Source organism: Carcharhinus amblyrhynchos, chromosome 15, assembly GCF_965287045.1.
Source record: "Carcharhinus amblyrhynchos chromosome 15, sCarAmb.v2.hapA, whole genome shotgun sequence".
Taxonomy (NCBI): domain Eukaryota; kingdom Metazoa; phylum Chordata; class Chondrichthyes; order Carcharhiniformes; family Carcharhinidae; genus Carcharhinus; species Carcharhinus amblyrhynchos.
Genome location: NC_137338.1, coordinates 5,426,561 through 5,445,969, shown reverse-complemented (window position 1 = coordinate 5,445,969; position 19,409 = coordinate 5,426,561). Strand labels below are relative to the sequence as shown.

The window sequence follows — 19,409 nt, the reverse complement described above, 5'->3', positions numbered from 1 at the left end:
CAGCAGAGGTTGAATGGGCTGCCATGCAGCACCACCCAGTGGCAAATAATGACTCCAACAGCAACACACTAAAGACAAAATACAAGAGTCCATCTCCTCTGGCACAAAGGAAAAAAGGTTGCAGGAAGTTTGAAAAGTGTAAAATTGAGCAAATACTGTAAAAAGCACACACAATGGAGAAAGGGTCAGAGAAATCAGTGAATTAGCGCTTCAACAGATTTACAGCAAATAATAAATGAATATACAGGAAGAAAGGAGTGGGGGGAAAGAGGGGAGAAGAGATTGGGGGGAGGGGGCAGAGAAACAGCACCAAGGCAGGGGGAAGGGTGGCAGGGACAGAGATGAGAGGAGGGGAGGAAGAAAGAAAGGAGGGTGAAGGGAGGGAAGAGGCCAAGCAAGGGGAGAAGAAAAGGCAAGGAGATTCAAGAATAAGGAGTTGGGAAGAGAGGGGTCAGAAAGGAGGCAGGCACAATGAGAGAACATTCAGGGGGCAGAGAGGGGAGGATGAGGAGAGGAGGGAGTTGTGAGGGAGAGGAATTAATGGTGGTGGGCAGGGAGAGCAGAGGAGACCACAATGTTATAGTTCATGGAGGCATTCCTCAGTATTGTGACAGTATTTCCAGCAATATTCTAGGAGTGAGACACTGTTTATAGGTGTCTCCCCCAGCATGCCTCATCCTACCCCCAGCACCACTTCACGAATGGTACAGTGGGATAATACAGCCTCTCCTGAGAGTGAGATATATTTTCAGGGGTCATCTCACAAGCAGGAAGGAACTAACATCACTGTTGTGCTTTACTCAGCTACAGTACCAGTGATTATTGGTCTGTCACTAGTAGTGATAGCAAGTGAACAGCTTAAGTTGGTGAATCAAGAGCAGAAAACAGGCGTACAACCAAAGTGAAACCTTTTCTGTAGGTTGGCACCCTTACTTCAGGCAAATCTGGAGAAAGCACCATTAACCAGAACAAGGAAAGACAGAAGAAAAATATAGAAAACAGTCAAGGCAATGTTGCAAAATCAGAAAGAACTACATCTCCTGATCCCACAGGCAAGTTCATTCTCATTGTTTCCCCCTACACTGCACTGCATCAGGAGCAAGATTGACAAGACATACAGCATTCTACATTCAGTGTACAACAGTGAGAAGCCTTCATGGAGGAACAGGTGGAAGGAAAGAATGAACAAGGGAAAAGGAGGCTTAAAGCACAGCCACAGCATGATGATGGTAGCGACTGCAGGGCAGCAGGAGGATGCAATTCACAGGCAGCAAGCATTCACATCAGGACAGATTGGGATTAGGAGCGGGGAAACATACAGACAAAATTTAACTGTCTGCTTCTGTCCATAAATGTAATTTTATAATATACACACGCGCATGTACTAGAAGTCACAAAACACAGTTACCACACGTTAGGTTATATCAACAGCAACAATACTTATATTCTCTCCAAACATACTTCATAAAATATGTCGGCCAATCCCAACCACCATCCCCTGCACAAGGTGAGCAAGGTCACGATATCAGGCATTCCCACAATGTTACTGGGTACAACAGTGTGGTTACCTGAATCTCACTGAAGTGCAACACCGGGCATGTGGAGCTCTAATTATGCCCACTTGCAGACTGAGGAAACAGTCAGTAAAGTGTTGCCAAATAATACAAATTAGGGACAGACATCCAAGCTTAATGCTGGGGAGTGTGATTATTAGGGAGAGGGAAAAATGGGTTAGGACATGCAGCCATCCCAGGGGCACAAGGACATCTTTGTGGGTTTTAACTGTGCCCAGGGGAAGGTGGTACTATCATACTAAATGTTATCTCATCCTTGTTCTGCTCCATCCTGTCATGTGAACTTGATAACTACCCCTTGTCTGTGTTTCTTCATTTAATAAAACTTGGGTTGTGCGTAGGGGAAAGCATCTGAGTTGTACATTAGCAGGGTAGACAACATATCTGAGGCTAGGAATTAAAAGTAGCTTTGACAAAGACTTCCCTGTAGGCCATGGCTACTGAGATAGTTACAGACCCTAAATATCATTTTGCTGTCCAAATACGAGGTTTATTAAGGGTTAAGTGGAAGTATTGAACACAACAAATGTTTCTTTAGGGAAGAAAGCCTGGTGTCCATACCCTGTCTGGCCTATATGTAACTCTAGTTCCCAACCTATATGATTGTCTCTTAATTACTCTCTGAAGTGGCCAATCAGGTTAATTAGTTGCATCAAATGATTACCACTATTTGAAGAAGGCAGCCCACACCACCTTCTTGGGGCAATTAATGTCAGCTTCCTCTGCCAGCAACATCAAGCCCAAGATGGGCAGTAATGCCACATCTTGTCAACTTGGATTGTCTTTGTCTCCCTTGTGGAGACCATAACTTGGATTCAATTTGAATTTGCTTTTTGGAGCAAACAAGAAATGGATTTGGATTTGCCCGGTCCACTTTGAGCACTGGATTTGTAATTTTAAGGATGGAGTAAAAAAATTTTTAAAAAATCATAAAAATTTTAACATGAGTTGAGGATCTAAACAAAAATAAATGCCCAAGTCCATAAACTGTAACCTGATTTGGTCTAACACTCCTTCCTTGTTCCTTTAGAATGAACTAGGAGATCAAGGTTATCATTTACGCTTTCCTTTTTAAAACAAAATCACTTATAGGATGTGACATTGTTGTCACAGCCAGCATTTGTTGCCCACGCCCATTGAAATAAAAGTAAATTACTGCAGATGCTGGAATCTGAAACCAAAAGAGAAAATGCTGGAAAATCTCAGCAAGTCTGGCAGCATCTGTAAGGACAGAAGAGAGCTGACTTTTCAAGTCCAGATGACCCTTTGTCAAAGCTTTGACCAAAGGTCATCTGGATTTGAAATGTCAGCTCTTTTCTCTCCTTACAGATGCTGTCAGACTTGATAAGATTTTCCAGCATTTTCTCTTTTGATTTGTTGCCCTTTGCGTGGTGGTTGTGAGAAGGTAGTGGTGAGCCAGCTTCCTGAGCACAACTGACTGGCCTGATAGGCCATTTTACAGGGCAGTTAATAAACAACCACACTATTGTGGATCTGGAATCACATACCAGCCAGACCAGGTAAGAATGACATTTCTTTCCTGAGGGAATGTTTATAGACTAGATAATTTTTTAAAGACAATCTGTTAGTTTTGTGGTCACCAATAGCTTTTTATTCTAGATTTATTTAGCTAATCTGAATTTAAATTTTCCAGTTGCCGTGGTACGATTCCAGATTAGTAGTCCAGTAAACAAAGTGCTATGCTGCAACACCCTGGATTATTACCCTTGGATCTTTACTGACCAGGTGCTCAAGGATCTGGGTTCAATTTCTCATCCCCAGCCCAGCCAAGGCACTGTGGTGATCCTGATGAAGCTTGGAATCAGTACTAATAAACTAACAGATTCAGCATAAATCTGCATATAGCAAGCCTGCAAGCTGTGCTACCACGTTAATTGGATGATTTCCATTTTAATCATGCCCTGGTCACTGGCTTACAGTTGTCACAGGAATCCCAAGGCAGTGGCATCCCAAGCATTTACTATAATTATTTAATATTTGGTCACTGTAAACCAGCAGCTCTGCTCATGCACTATGCCTCCTCCTTCATGCCACAAGCTCTTCAATCTACAATATTTAATATGGACTCTACAAACTGTTCAGAAACAGTTCCAATATTACAGGATTGCTAATGCTGCCTGGAAAATGTCCCAGGTGGCTTCATCACATGATGTCCAACTGCCTCATTAGCACTCACTCTGCACTGAAGCTCCTGCCACTAGTCACTCCACAATAATGGCAACTGCTGTACCCACAATCCTCTGCACCCCAGAAAGTGTCCTATCTGATGTCTGGTTATTCAGGAGTGGCGTTACATCTGGGTAGCCTTGCTGCTTGCCAAGGTACAAGACAGTGCAATGCTTTCTAGATTGCTGGCAAGAATGCATGGGAGATTAATCCTTTAATCCAGGGCAAGATCTAGGAGGAACTGGGAAGCCCATTTACCTGGACAGGTTTAAGGCCTAGAATTCGAATGACAAAGTCAAGCACAGCCTTTCTGCCCCTTGTCCCTCCCACATGCTGGGACAGATTTAAACCACACTGTTCCACAGTTGGTGTGAAAGTTATACCCTCTCCCCAAGCGAAACCTCTTTTGCAGATATATACAAACACACATGTTAAGGAGCAAAAGAAGCACACCAGCATAAAATAACTGGTAAAATATTACCATGTAATGAAGAGGGTTAGAAAACCAAACTGGTCTTTAACAGCCATGGTCAATTTTAGAAATACAAGGTTAGTGTGCTGCCTCTACTGATCTCTGCCCTGTACCCCACAACCTCTAATCAGCGTTCCTGGCCGTCACAGCCAAGAGGTGGGGCACAAAGCAGAGGTCGACAGCATGATTGCAAACTCCGCTTCTGCCTCTCCCTCCCCAAAATAAAACACAGAAAAATATTGTATCGGGAGGAATGTTAGAATCAGTTTATTGGAAGAATATAAATTGGCTTCTTTAACTCTTGTACATCTGCGTTTTGATTTGCAATAATACAAAACAACTGTGGGACACTGAAGTTTGAACTGGCAAGGCTAGACTTGGAGCTCCATAAATGAAACATGGCACAATGGACAAATAAAGATGAGCATAAAGACTGTTAAAGAGCTTATTATATACAGGAGTGCTGCACCTCTGAAGTATGAAGCTGCTACTATACAACTCACTGCCTCATCAGTTTATTTCAACGAGTAGGTGAACCAGTCAGACAAACAGGACTTATGGTTGATTCTTCCCACCTGCCAGTCTATGCCAATTTGGAATGACAGCCTGGAAGCCTTTTATGCCACTGGCCTGAAGAGCTGGAAAGCCAAGCCAGATTCCTCAGACCATTAATTGTCTAGGGGTTTTGATTAGGTGTGCGCGCGGATGTTGGTCAGGGTGGGGAATCAGGATCCATCATGATCCTGCCAGCATCAACTAGACTTGCCTCGCTTAGGCAGGCCAAGAGGGCCAGCTTGGGCAAGGTTCCAGGAGGGAGCCTCCTGGCACTGATAGAACTGACTCTCAATGGGAGCTGCCATTTTTGGGAAGGAAGAGGGAAATGGAGAGAGGCATTGGCAGGGTAGTGGAACTTGAATTTATAAGAGACTTGGTCACCACCTCAGAAAATCCCAAAGTGTTTCACAAGCAATGAATTGTATCTTCATTGTGCATGCCTGGGATGTTCTGTAGGGAACATATTTAGAGGAAGAGGAAGGGAGAGAAGGGAAAGCATAACTGCTCTTTTGCTGAGTGACAATACTCCTGTATATAACACAAGTAAATTGTGGCTTTTAATGGGATGGGTAAGGAGGATGGATGGGAGTGGTCGAATGGTATTTCTTAGCGAGCAATAATTGGCCTAACATTAACTAGTCAGTATTTCTTGATTTTATATCGTAAGTAAATAGGAAAGAAAAGTTGGCTTGTTGCAAGTCATACCGCTTGCAGTGCAGCCTCTGGGCCCCGATCTTCATACTCTGTGGCAGCTTTGGAGACAGTCCTTGCCGTGTCTCCTTCACAAACTTTAGAGGGATCTTTTGCTGATGGCTGTTCCAAGTATTCCAATTCTTTTCCTTGTACTATAAAACAAAGAGAACATTTTAAATAAGACCATAAGACATAGGAGCAAAATTAGGCCACTTGGCCCATCGAGTCTGCTCCGCCATTCAATCATGGCTGATATTTTTCTCATTTCTGTTCTCCTGCCTTTTCCCCATAACCCCTGACCCCTTTATTAATCAAGAACCTAACTATATCAGTCTTAAAGGCACTCAATAGCCTGGCCTCCACAGCCTTCTATGGTAAAGAGTTATACAGATTCACCACTTTCTGGCTGAAGAAATTTCTCCTCATCGCTGTTTTAAAGGATTGTCCCTTTAGCCTGAGGTTGTGCCCTCTGGTTCTAGTTTTGCCTACTAGTGGAAACATTCTCTCCACGTCCACTCTATTCAGGCCTCGCAGTATCCTGGAAGTTTCAATAAGATGCCCCCTCATCCTCTAAAATCCGACATGTAGACTCAGAGTCCTCAACTGTTTCTCATACAACAAGCTCTTCATTCCAGGGATCATTCTTGTGAACTTCCTCTGGAGCCTTTCCAAGGCCAGCACATCCCTCCTTACATAGAGGCTAAAACTGCTCACAATACTCCAAATGGGGTCTGACCAGTTTCTTATACAGCCTCAGAAGTACATCGCTGCTCTTGTATTCTAGCCCTCTCGACATGAATACTAACATTGCATTTGCCTTCCTAACTGCCAACTGAATCTGCACGTAAGAACTGAACCTCAAGAGAACCACATCAGAATGACATATTTTTCCAGATAGCTCTCTTCCTCACTGAGAAGTGTTTTTATCCAGCAAAAATATGCATCCCACTGGAGTCAGTTCAGCTTGCTGCCCTCTGCTTGAGCTCACGCTACTCCAAATGGTTTCTGTGGTGCAGCGTGAGTTATGAAACAAAACAACATGTCAAACCATAAGTTTAAAGATTCTTTGATTGCTCTGCTAATAAACCTGGGGTGGGGTGGGGGGTGGTGTCCTTCTATTAGAATAATCCAGGTTCCTGTCCTACATTGATAGCTAATCTTTTAAGGTTTATTTATTAGTCACAAGTAAGCTTACATTAACACTGCAATGAAGTTACTGTGAAAATCCCCTAGTCACTATACTCCAGTGCCTATTTGGGTACATGGAGGAAGAATTTAGTGAGGCCAATGCACTTAAGCAGTATGCCTTTTGGACTGTGGGAGGAAACTGGAGCACCCGGAGGAAACCCACGCAAGCATGGGGAGAACGGGCAGACTCCACACAGAGTGACCCAAACCAGGAACTGAACCTCGGTCCCTGCTGCTGTGAGGCAGCAGTACTAACCACTGCATTCCTGTGTAGCCCTGTAAGCTCAAAACTACATAGGACTTTACAGCTCATAAACCAAATATTCAGCCCAAATGGTCTACACTGATGTTTAAATTCAACATGAGCCATTCCCACCCTTCTCCTCAGTTTGATGAGACTACCCTGGAGTGCTATGAACAGTTTAGGTCTTCATACTCAAAGGAATGGTATGAAGGAACAGGGTAGCACTGTGGCACAGTGATTCGCATTGCTGCTTCACAGCACTAGGGACCCGGTTTCAATTCCTGGCTTGGATCACTGTCCATGAGTAGTTTGCATGTTCTCCCTGTGTCTGAGAGTTTCCTCCGGGTGCTCCAGTTTCCTCAAATATTTGGAAAGACGTGCTGGTTAGGTGCATTGACCCGAACAGGTGCCGGACTGCGGCGACTAGAGAAATTTCACAGTAGCTTCATTGCAGTGTTAATGTAAGCCTTCCTTGTGACTAATAAATAAACTTTAACTTTAAGGTAATGTTTTCTTCTGAGGCAGTTCACCAGATCTGTTACCAGAATGAACGGGTTATTCTATGATGAGATGCTGAGTTCATTGAGTCATTATACCCTCTGGAGTTTAGAAGAATGGGACATGATCATATTGAAACATATTAGATACCATAAGGGCTTGACATAGTAGCTTGGTTATTTCGGCTGGCTGGTGGATTTAGAATAGGTGGTACAGTCTCAGGATAAATGGTTGATCATTTATGCCTGAGAGACGAGTAGAAATTTCATCACTCAAAAGATTGTGAACCTTTGGAATTGTCTACCCAACAGGACTATGGCTGCTCCATTGCAAATATATTCAAGGTTGAGATAGACAGACATTTGGTTTCTCAGGGAATCAGGGGATATACTGGCAAGAAAGTGGAGTTGAGGCAGAATATCAGTACTGAATAGCAGAGTAGGTTTCAGGGACTATATGTTCTTTTGGTCACCTTATTAGCATATCTAGCCTCCATCATGCTCCTATCTGGCTATCCCTTCGATGCATCTAGATTATTCGCCTCAGCTCCATGTGGCAATGAGTTCCAAATTCTAACCACTCCTCACATAAGCAGCAGCAGCAGATGGCAGCAAAGCCAAACCCGATATTGTTCTCACTACAAACATCCACCCACAGGAGTTGCCTGATAACTAAACAGCAGAGCCAACAGGCTGAGATCAGGAGTGGGAATGCTGCCTTGAATTTTCCACTCAACAGCTCACGGATCCGAGGACTTGACTGCAAATCTTGGTTTGCACTCAGCTAATTCAGCACAGACCAGGAACTGGACCCAAGATGTTCTTAACCTGCACACGTCTATTTTTACATCAGGACATTTGATACAATGCCTCAACAGATTGACTAAAACATTGCTCAAAGAAGTTTATGTTGATGTATTTATTAGTCACAGTAAGCTTATATTAACACTGCAATGAAGTTACTGTGAAAATCCCCTAGTCTCCACACGCCGGTGCCTGTTCAGGTACACTGAGGGAGAATTTAGCATGGCTAATGCACCTAACCAGCACATCTTTTGAACATCGACATGAAGAAATTGTGATTATGAATAATAAATAAGGAAATAAGTTGGTTTTAAACCTCTCACCTGAGGTAGATGCTCCAGTGGGCTCCCTCTGGGTAGTGTGTATCTCCATCTTTTCCTGTAGCGCTTTCTTCTCCTGCTGTGCGTCCCATTCTTGCAGCTCCTTCTCAAACCTTCGGTTATCGTCTCTGACGTACTCTTTCAAATCGCAGGGCAAGGTGTTCATTCCAGTCAATGCCTGACCGGTCTCCTTATCAAACTCCTCTACAAGAGCAATGGAGAAGATTGTTTTATATACACTATAAACTAAATAGCAAAACAGTATCGTTACAAATTCAATACATTTCATTCCACCTGCACATCCCACATCCTTGATATTGCTGGCTCAAGCGATGACAGTAAAATGATGCAGACAGACCAGATTTCACCCTGTTCTATGTTGTGGTGGCAGTATCGGCAGTTAGAATGAGATGAGAATATTGCAAATCAACCAGAGTTCCTGCTCCTTCACATTATTCAGGCACTTTTGGTGCAAACTGACGGTGAGAATATTGTGTGATGACGAGAGCAGTCTTCCCTGTTGCCATCAGACTTTTGAAAGGACCTACCTTATACTAAGCTGACCTTTCTCTACACCCTAGCTATCATTGTAACAATACATTCTGCATCCTCCTCTTTCCTTTTCTATGTTTTGTCTGTACAGCATGCAAGAAACAATACTTTTCGTTATGGGTGGGCATGGTCGTTAGCATGGCTGCCTCACAGCTCCAGACACCTGGGTTCGATTCCCAGCTTGGGTCACTGTCTGTGTGAAGTTTGCACTTCCTCCCCACGCGTGTGAAGGTTTCTCCTGGGTGCTCCGCTTTCCTCCCACAGTCCAGAGACATGTGGATTAGGTGCATTGTCCATGCTAAATTGTCCCTTAGTGTCCCGAGATGCGTAGGTTAGAGGGATTTGCAGGGTAAATACGTGGGGATATGAAGATAGGGCCTAGGTGGGATTGTTGTCAGTGAAGGCTTGATGGGTCAAATGGCCTCCTTCTGGGCTGTAGCCTATGACTGTGTACTAATACGTGACAATAATAAACCAAATCAAAATCAAACCACAGGCTTGGTCAACAGGTCCCAAATCAACATTCTATCTTGAACTTTCAAAATGATGCAAATTCACTACTTTAAAAAAAAATTAAATCGCCCATACTCTATACAACGGCCAATGCTGGTCAACAGAAATTTCTAAGTGGCCGTAATGGTTGTAAGGCACCATTTTTGTCGGCCAATATCAGGGCATCCGACTATGTCTTACATAGACAAACATTAGAAGTCCACCAGCATCTTCTCAGGATAATTGGAGATGGGGAACAAATGTTGGTTTGGAAGTGACACTATATCCCCAGAATGAATAAAGGGGAAAAATACAAATGTACTTAAACATATACCACCATTCAGTAATCAAACTAGCATTCGGCAATTCAAAAATACACTCTCTCACTGCTTTTTCGCACACTTTTATCAACATATTAAAAAAAAACACATTATAAACTGTGATAGCAGAGAAGCAGATCATTCGCCCAACATGCTGGCCTTTATGTTCCATCAGAGCAAAAGTTAATTCCCTGGCTGGTATTGAATCTGGGTTTAAATGATTCTTAATCACACGACCATTAAGGTGGTTTCTGTAATGCGGACAGAACTCCCTGTTCTTTTCTGAATATCGTCATGGGAACTTTTACATCTGCCCGAGAGGGCAGGTAGGGTCTCAGTTTAATGCCTCATTAGCCCCATGATATTTTTTGCTTGCCCAGATTTTGGATGTCTATTACTTACTTTTAGCAAACAGAAATGTAATTAGCCACATGTGGATTCCCAATCAGTCACAGCAGGCTGAAGTGTGAATACACCCGCCCACTTCTTCCTGGAATCTCAGCCATTCTGCTGGGCAGAGTTTGCAGAGCCCAAGACTTTTTGCTACAACAGCTGAAGTGTTAACCCAACACTGACCCTACACATCACACAATGCAACTGCAGAGCAGGTTTTCCAATCGACGGGCTGTTCAGTCTAAATTTTCATGTTTCAATTTCAAGTCTGATTAAAGAGCTGCCCTTGACACAATCTTATCAAAGATATAGTGCTGCTGACTTTACATACTAGGGAGGGATTCTCTGCCCCAACATAACATTATTTTAAGGCAACAGCATCTCTGACATTCTACCTTCCTCCTAACTCCTGTTTCTCCCTCCTTTCAAAAGGAAATTGCTTAGGCATTTGAAAGATAAAGAATTTCAGCCCTTCAAGGATAGATTGGCCAAAAGTGACTGGACTGCTGTGCAGAGAGCTGGAACGGATTTGATGAGCTAAATGGCCTTCTGCGCTGTAACGGCTATGGCTACTCATACTCAATCTTGCTTGCACCCACCTTTTTTTTGTCTGGTCAATAATGTTCGGCTCCTTCTGTTGAGCCTCCTCTATGGGTAAACAGTACCTTTACAACAACTTGCATGAAGTAAACTAACCAAACAATACAAGGAGAGAGGATCTCTAAAGGATTGATCAAAGTGGCAGGATTCCTGGAAGGTCTTAAAGAAGGGGATAGTCAGAGAGAAAGATATTTAAGAAGGCAATTCTAGAGCTCAAGATGCAGACGGTTGATGACATGGCTGCCAGTTATGCAGTGAATTGAGGAGTGAGGGTTCATCTCGGGGGCCACAGGATTGTGGAGGGCTTGTTCACTAACTATGACCCCCCGTAAATAAGATCACAAACACATTTCAGACACACCGAATATTTCGTTTCGAGTTATAGAAAATGATTGATCATTTATATGTTAGTAAAAACATCATCAATGTCAAGTTTTTTTAAACTTTATTCCAATCCAATCAAATCAAATCCAATCCAGAGTCCCAACAAGTTGGGACATTCCCAATCCAAGCTGACAAGACAGGGCTCTCACCTCCTGTCTTGGGCTTGATCTACCTTATCCAAGCTGATTGGAGTAGGTGTAGCTCCTCCTCTAAGACTTGATCTCATTTGCATCCTAGCCAAAAGGCCGAGATGCAGCTTTTAAAAATTGCTTCAGATGAAGCTGAAATGTAACCTAATGACTTCAATCAAGCGCAGCATGTCCATACTATACTTGATCTTAGCCAAAAGGCCAAGAAGCAATGGCAAAAACAAACAAAATATTTATGCTTTGGATGCAAAGGGTCCACACATCTCTCTCAATGTGGTGATCAGCACGCCCTGCATTTTACTTGCCCTTGCTTTACATTGTTTCACTTTAGTCACGCTGGTAGGAAAAAGGCTAAAAGTTTATTTATTTGTCACAAGGTAGGCTTACATTAACACCGCAATGAAGTTACTGTGAAAATCCCCTAGTTGACACACTATGATGCCTGTTCGGGTACATTGAGGGAGAATTTAGCCTGGCCAATGCATCTAAACAGCACGTTTGTGAGAGGAAACCAGAACACCCGAAGGAAACCCATGCAGTCATGGGGAGAACCTGAAGACTCTGCACAAACAGTGACCCAGGCTGGGATGTGGGCAGAAATCAGCAGAACGTGGCAACCCTGCTTATGGGCGATGGTCAACAAAATGTCTCGTGTGCCAGATGGGCCGCATGTGGCCCGCCCAGCCACAGGTTGTCCACCACAACTGTAGGAGGTAACAGAGATAGAAGAGCGAAGCCATGCAGCGCAGGGACCTAAATACAAATACAAGAATTTTAAAGTGGGCCTTCTGTGGCTATAAACCTAGGCTGGCCAGCAAGCATGGGGGTGATGGGCCAATGCAGACTGGGAAACAGGCAGCAGAGTTTGAGATGAGCTCAAACATACAGTAGATGGTGGTGGGGGGAGGGGGAGTGCAGCTAACACAGCATTGGAATAACTGAGTCTAGAGATAAGATGGGCGGCATGGTGGCAGAGAAGTTGGCACTGCTGCCACACAGCACCAGGGGCCTGGGTTCAATTCCCAGTTTGGATCACTTTCTGTGTGGAGTCTGTACATTCTCTCCACGTCTGCATAGTTTTCCTCTGGGTGCTCCAATTTCCTCCCACAGTCTGAAAGACGTGTTGGTTAGGTACATTGACCCGAACAGGCACCAGTGTGTGGCAACTAAGGGAATTTCACAGTAACTTCATTGCAGTGTTAATGTAAGCATTACTTATGATTAATAGATAAACTTTAAACTTCCATAATATACATGGGTGAAGTTTAGACAACAAACGATCTAACAAATGGGCTGAAAGGGTTATTTATAAAGGTGAATATCAGTGGTCTTTATGCTGGAGAGGATTTAGGCTAAGATCTGCAGCTCTGGGTCTGATGGTAGGTGGAGGTTGTGAACTGTCTGTTTCTCCAAGATTGCAGCCAAGGGTGTGAACTGGAATTGGTGGCAAGCAACTTCTGTGTCATAAGACCTTCTTTATTGTCTTTGGCAAAATACTCACGCTTTTCATCAATTCCAGTCCACACCTTGGTTACAGTCTCAGCAAAAAAGGAGTTCTTCTTGTTTTTATGCAGCAAATTATAATGAATGCATTGCCTGAAAATCCGGTGGAAACAGTAATGTCTATAAAGGGACTTGGATAAATACTTGGGAAAGCAAGTTTCAGGGCGATGGATAAAGACCAGGGAAATGGGTCTAATTTGGCTAGCCCTTTCATGTTAGGCCGAATGGCCTCCTTCTGTGCTGTATGATCCTCTGTGCAAAAACTAAGGCGCAACAGAAGCAGAGGATTCACACACACACGCGCGACAGCAAAATTAAAAGTATCATTCCGTCGCTACAAATGCATTCCATACGATACACACATTACAAGCTGCAGGTTTTAAAAAAATGAATATGCAGCTGATAAAAGTACCTTCTATTAAGTATCGCTCTGTGTCATTTATGTACATTAAACAGTATGCACTAGCATTCCTGTAACCACCAAAGGAATCGCGTTCTAGCTCCTCCCAGGAGGATTTGGTAACAGCTATGTCGTTGTACTTCATCCACCTCTCGTGGTGGTGATCATGGATGTAGGCCCAGTAATGCCCAGCATTAGCCTGACCTTCATGCACTAAGACTGCATGCAATCGGTAAGGAACCTAGAGCACAAAGGGAAGATATGATAAGCAAAGGCTCAATACATTGAAGAATATAAATGCACATCAGAAACTCTGTAAGGTGATGTGGCCGCTTCTGATATGTATTAACACTGGTCAAATCTGCACTGTATTTGTAACATGCTCATTTAAACTGTCTTCTCACGCTAACATACGCAGAAGCTTCAAAAATGGTACTTTTGTCAAAACATTCAGTTCATATCTCATCGGGTGAGCTCTGTTGAAGAGATGCAGCTGAAATCATTTCCCCTTCAGGAGCCTGTCGAGCCAGATCAGTATTTCTATTTCAGAATTCCCACCCTTGCCAGTCGCAAAACCAACTGCAGACCACTGGAACGCAATCAGGTGGCACTGCCCTTCACACCCTGCTTATTTCAGTAGCAGATTGCCTGCAGCTTAGCTAAAACCAAAACAGGCATTGTGCTTACTTGCATCATGGTCTTGTCCGTATACATCAGATCGATTGTTCGGTGAAGCCTGGCGATGCTCTCCTGAAGATCTGAAAAACATGCCAGAAATTATGATTGACAGCTTGAACAGGGAACAGGGTTTGCATTCCCTATGGGGACAACGGCTGAATTCTGAATGATCACAAATAATTCCTACTCAAAATGAAAGAAAATGACAGATTGTCTAAGCTTTGGAGAGCTTGCTCAAAAATGAACCTCAGGGATTGTCCTCTGAAGTTAATAGAATCATACAATGCAGAAGGAGGCTATTCGGCCCATCAGATCTGAACTGGCCACAATTACACCCAGGCCCTATCCCCCACGCATTTACCCTAGCTACTACCCCCTGATGGTAAGGGGCAATTTAGCACGGCCAATCCACCTAACCTGCACATCTTTCAGGCTGTGGGAGGAAACCGGAGCACCTGGAGAAACCCACGCAGATAAGGGGTGAATGTGCAGACTCCACACAGACAGTGACCCAAGTCAGGAATTGAACTCAGGTCCCTGGTGCTGTGAGGCAGCAGTGCTAATCACTGTGCCACTTGCCACCTGCTATGAATTAAGGACGGCCAAAAATAAAATCCTTCGCTTTATCTGTTTATCTGGAAAATTCTACAGGCCGTTGCTGAGGTTGCTCTTTGTACAACAGCATAAACCTACAGGGTACTGGTGTAGAGAAAGCATCACAACTAAGCCCAGTACTGTCACAGAGCAAGTACATGTGCTCTATAATGGACACTCTGGACAAATAATTGCTAAGATGCCAAATATAATGTCCCAATTTAAATGTGCAAACTCAGTTTACGTGCTGAAGTTGCAGTTAAAATGGGAGTGTTCCAATCCCAAGCACCAATATCCCTCACAAAATGAAATCAGAAAATGCCACTCTGGCGTCACCTGGAAAAAGGCAAATATTTGACACACAGACACGCACCAGAACATACTTATGTTCTAACCAATGCCTCCATTCAAATCACCACTGTTATAATTAGGGAGAAGGTCAAGACAGGAGTGTAGTGGAATTGAGACAGTATGAGTTAAACCATGATCATATTGAATACAAAGTAGGCTCGAAGGGCCATACAGAGTACTCTTGCTCCTATGTCTTACATTTCCTCAGATCGTCCGAGATCTCCTGTTTACTATCAAGGGTTTTCTCATTTTGGATATCAAGGATTTACTCTTTGCTCGAATGATTGGTACACAAGTATAAAATTAAAATAACTGCACCATTGAGAGGGGTCATAATTGTCTCGTTGTGACACTTCGGCATGTCAACTTATGAGATTGATATTTAATTGCTTTACTCAATCAGCTAAACCTTTTTTTTTAAGCACTTTCCTAGCTTCCCAATGTACTACTTCATCACCCCCAATGCTTTTTCAATTCTTCATTCAAATGAAAGCATCACTGGTTAGGCCAGGATTGATTCCCATCCATAATTATGCAACAAGACGGTGGTGAGCTGCCTTCTTGAACCGTTGAAGCTCATGTTGTGTTTGTTCACCCACTGCACTGTTTAGGATGGAGTTTCAGGATTTTGACCCAATGGCAGGGAAGGAACGATGATTTATTTCCAAGTCAGGATGGTTGATTTGATTTATTATTACTATCACATGTATTAACATAGTGAAGATTGTTTCTTGCGCACTACGCAGACAAAACATACCGTTCATAGAGAAGGAAACGAGACAGTGCAGAATGTAGTGTTACAGTCATAGCTAGAGCATACAGGAATGTCAACCTAATGCAGGGTAAGTCCACTCAAAAGTCTGACAGCAGCAGGGAAACAGCTATTCTTAAGTCAGCTGATATATGACCTCAGACTTTTGTATCTTTTTCCCCCGAAGGAAGAAGGTGGAAGAGAGAACGTCTAGGGTGCGTGGCATCCTTAATTATACTGGTTGCTTTCCGAGGCAGTGGGAAGAGTAGACAGAGTCAATGGATGGGAGGCTGGTTTGCATGATGGGTTGGGCTACATTCACGACCTTTTGTAGTTCCTTGTGGCATTAGGCAGAGCAGGAGCCATACCAAGCTGCGATACAACCAGAAAAAATGCTTTCTATGGTGCATTTGTAAAAGCTGGTGAGAGTTGCAGCTGATATGCCAAGTTTCCTTAGTCTTCTGAAAAAGTAGTGACTTTGGTGGGCTTTCTTAACATGGTATGGGAAAACCAGGACAAGTTGTTGGTGATCCAGACATCTAGAAACTTGAAGCTCTCGACCCCATTGATATAGACAGGGGCATTTTCTCCTTTACAGTTCCTGAAGTCGATGACAATCTCCTTCGTTTTGTTGACATCGAGGAAGAGATTATTGTTGCCACAAGTTCACCAGATTCTCTATCTCATTCCTGTACTCTGTCTCATCATTATTTGAGATCTGACCCACTACAGTGGTGTCATCAGCAAACTTGAAAATCAAATTGCAGGGGAATGTGGCCACGCAGTCATTGGTGTATAAGGAGTATAGGAGGGGGCTGAGAACACAGCCTTGTGGGGCACCAGTGTTGAGGATGATCGTGGAGGAGGTGCTGTTGCCTATCCTTACTGATTGTGGTCAGTGAGTTAGGAAGTTCAGGATCCAGTCACAGAAGGAGGTGCCGAGGCCCAGGCCACGGAGTTTGTATATGCGTTTTATGGGGATAATAATGTTGAAGGCTGAGCTGTAGTCACTAAATAGGGGTGTGGGATAGGTGTCCTTGTTATCTAGGTGTTCCAGAGTTGAGTGCAGGGCTGGGGAAGTGACGTCTGCTGTGGACCTGTTGCGACAGTAGGTAAGCTGTAGTAGATCCAGGTAGTCCAGGAGGTTGGAATTGATTCATGCCATGAATAACTTTTTGAAGTACTTCATCTTGATGGATGTCAGAGCCACCAGCCAACAGTCTTTAAGGCACACTGCTTGGTTCTTCTTAGGGACCGAGTGATGGTCGTTTTCTTGAAACAGATCGGGACCTCAGATTGTTGTAAAGAGAGGCTGAAGATGTCTGTGACTACCCCTGCTGGCTGATCTGCACACGATATGAATGAAAGTCCAGGTACCCCATCCGGGCTAGTCACTTTCAGTGGGTTGACCTCCAAGAAAGCTTCTCTGACATTTGCGAAGGTGACCCCAGATACAGGTTCATCCAGGGTTTCCGGGGTGGAGGGCAAGTTCTCATTGACCTTTTGCTCAAAACAGGCATAGAATCTACTGAGCTCACTGAGGGGTGCATTGGAGCCGGCGATTTTACATGCCTTCATCTTGTAGCCTGTTATGTCTTGCAGATCTTGCTATAGTCAGTGGGGGTCGGTGTGGCTAGTTTGGGATTCTAGCTTGTTCTGGTATCGTCTTTTGGCATATTTGATGGATCTCCTTACATCATATCTGGCTTTCTTGTATAGGTCAGTGTCGTCTGACTTGAACATCTCAGACCCGGACTTCAGCAAGCAGCAGATATCCCTGTTCATCACGGTTTCCGGTTGGGGGACACACGGATTGGGAAACACATGGAGGGTGTGAGACTTGGAGGGGAAAGTCCAGGTGATGATGTTTCCATCTGTCTGTTTCCCTCATCTTTCTATATGCCAGATGTTGTGGGTTTTCGAAGGTGCTGCCTAAGCAGTCTTGACGAGTTTCCACAGTGCATTTTGTAAATGGGACACACTGCTGCCACTATGTGTTGGTGGTTGAGTGAGTGAATATTTGTCAATGTTGTGCCAAACAAGCGAGCTATTTTGTCCTGGATGGTATTAAGCCTCGAGTGCTGCTGGAGTGCACTCTGTCACACTCGTGACTTATGCCTTGTAGATGCTGGGCAGGCCTTGGGGAGTCAGGTGGTGAGTTACTCACCACTGGATTCCCAGTTTCTAGCGCTGGTCCCAAAAATGCCGATACTTCTTGAATTTGATTTCATAATTTACTCTAATTAAATTTCATTCAGAATTATTAGCTTGGCACAATAATACCTTACCGCAATTCATTCATTCATATAATCTCAAATTCCCAAAATACCTCAGTCATTCATTCACATTCAACTTAAAGGTGTTTAGAATGTTCTAATTACCAATATTTAGGCTCAGAACCCCTTTTCGGATTTGATAGGAATGTACCTAAAGACCTCACGTTTCTTCCGGGCCTCTCAATGAATCCAGACAGATGAGTACTGGACAGGTTTTGCTGCGAGATAATAACTATCTTATAGAGCATAGAGTTTCAGATCACAGAGGGGAAAGGAAAGCATACCTCTAGTGTCATTCTCCACCTCCATCCTCCAACGATGTAGGCAGCCTTCCAACACCCTCAACTCGTCCTCCGTGATATGTCGTGGTGCAGGGTGCATCGGAATTTCTGGTGGGATCCTCGACTGCGTGAACGGTTTGTGAACTACCGGCCGCTGAAGAGGGGGTGTGCAGGGAGCTTCCATAGGTGCCAAGGGTCCTTGTTCCATTGGGCTACTGGCAGTTTTATACCATGAAAAAAGGATGATTAGTTCATCTTTCAAAGCATTTGTCCCATCACCTAAGTCAATGCAGATTCTGAACCCCATTTGATGCTTTAAGAGTTTGGATACCTCTCTATTAAAAACAAAATAATAATTATTGGCTTATAAAGAACAAAAGGACAAAGAAAATACAGCACAGGAGCAGGCTCTTCACAAGCTCTAGCATGTGCCAATCATGGTGCTCAAATGAAAAAAAACCATCTGCCCTTACTCAGTCCACATCCCTCTATTCCCCCCTATTCATGTGCCCATCCAAATGCCTCATAAATGCTGCTAATGTGCCTGCTTCCATCACCATCTCTGGCGGCCGCATTCCAGGCAGCCACCACTCTCTCTCTGAAAAACTTCACTCGCACCTCTCCAATAAAAACTTTCACCCTTTCACCTTGAATCTGTGCTCCCTTGTAACTGACATTTCCACCCTTGGTAAAAGCTGACTATCCACCCTATCTATGCCTCGCATAATAGAGGTCTACAAAATTAAGTCTCCCCTGAGCCTCTGTCTTTACAATGAAAACAATCCTAGTTTATTCAGCCTCTCCCTTTCTTAGCCTGAAGTATTCAGCATCACCAGCCACTCCTAGCCAAGAAGCCGTCAAACTCTACTAAAACTATTTACAGATCTATTAAGTATGAGGATGTAGTAGGCAGGTTCTCTCTCAATTTACTCCAAAAACAATACAGCTAAGATAGATACAGGAGGATGCACATTCCAGCTTAACACACATCATGCTCTGTGCTACCGGTAGGCTTTCATTTTTAACAAGGGCCCCACTGCTGACAACAATTTTAAGGTACTCAAAATGAAGGATGAAAACATTTCATGCATTTAGCCGCAAGCTAGAGAGGGAGTTTAGCACATGCTCTTTCACACAATATTATCCACTAT

At 43.7% G+C, this 19,409-nt stretch overlaps 1 protein-coding gene across 3 annotated transcripts in view; it reads right to left on the bottom strand.

Annotated features, from left to right (window-relative positions):
- Positions 1-19,409, bottom strand: part of usp25 (ubiquitin specific peptidase 25) — a 161,375-nt gene that overhangs the window by 53,666 nt on the left and 88,300 nt on the right. For all 3 annotated transcript variants that reach the window (XM_080203374.1, XM_080203375.1, XM_080203376.1), the window contains exons 14-18: positions 18,262-18,473; positions 14,015-14,085; positions 13,340-13,568; positions 8,538-8,738; positions 5,494-5,633 (exon numbers count right to left, since the gene is read on the bottom strand). In XM_080203374.1, coding sequence (XP_080059500.1) covers positions 5,494-5,633; positions 8,538-8,738; positions 13,340-13,568; positions 14,015-14,085; positions 18,262-18,473 — 853 coding nt within the window. The remainder of the gene's footprint in view (positions 1-5,493; positions 5,634-8,537; positions 8,739-13,339; positions 13,569-14,014; positions 14,086-18,261; positions 18,474-19,409) is intronic.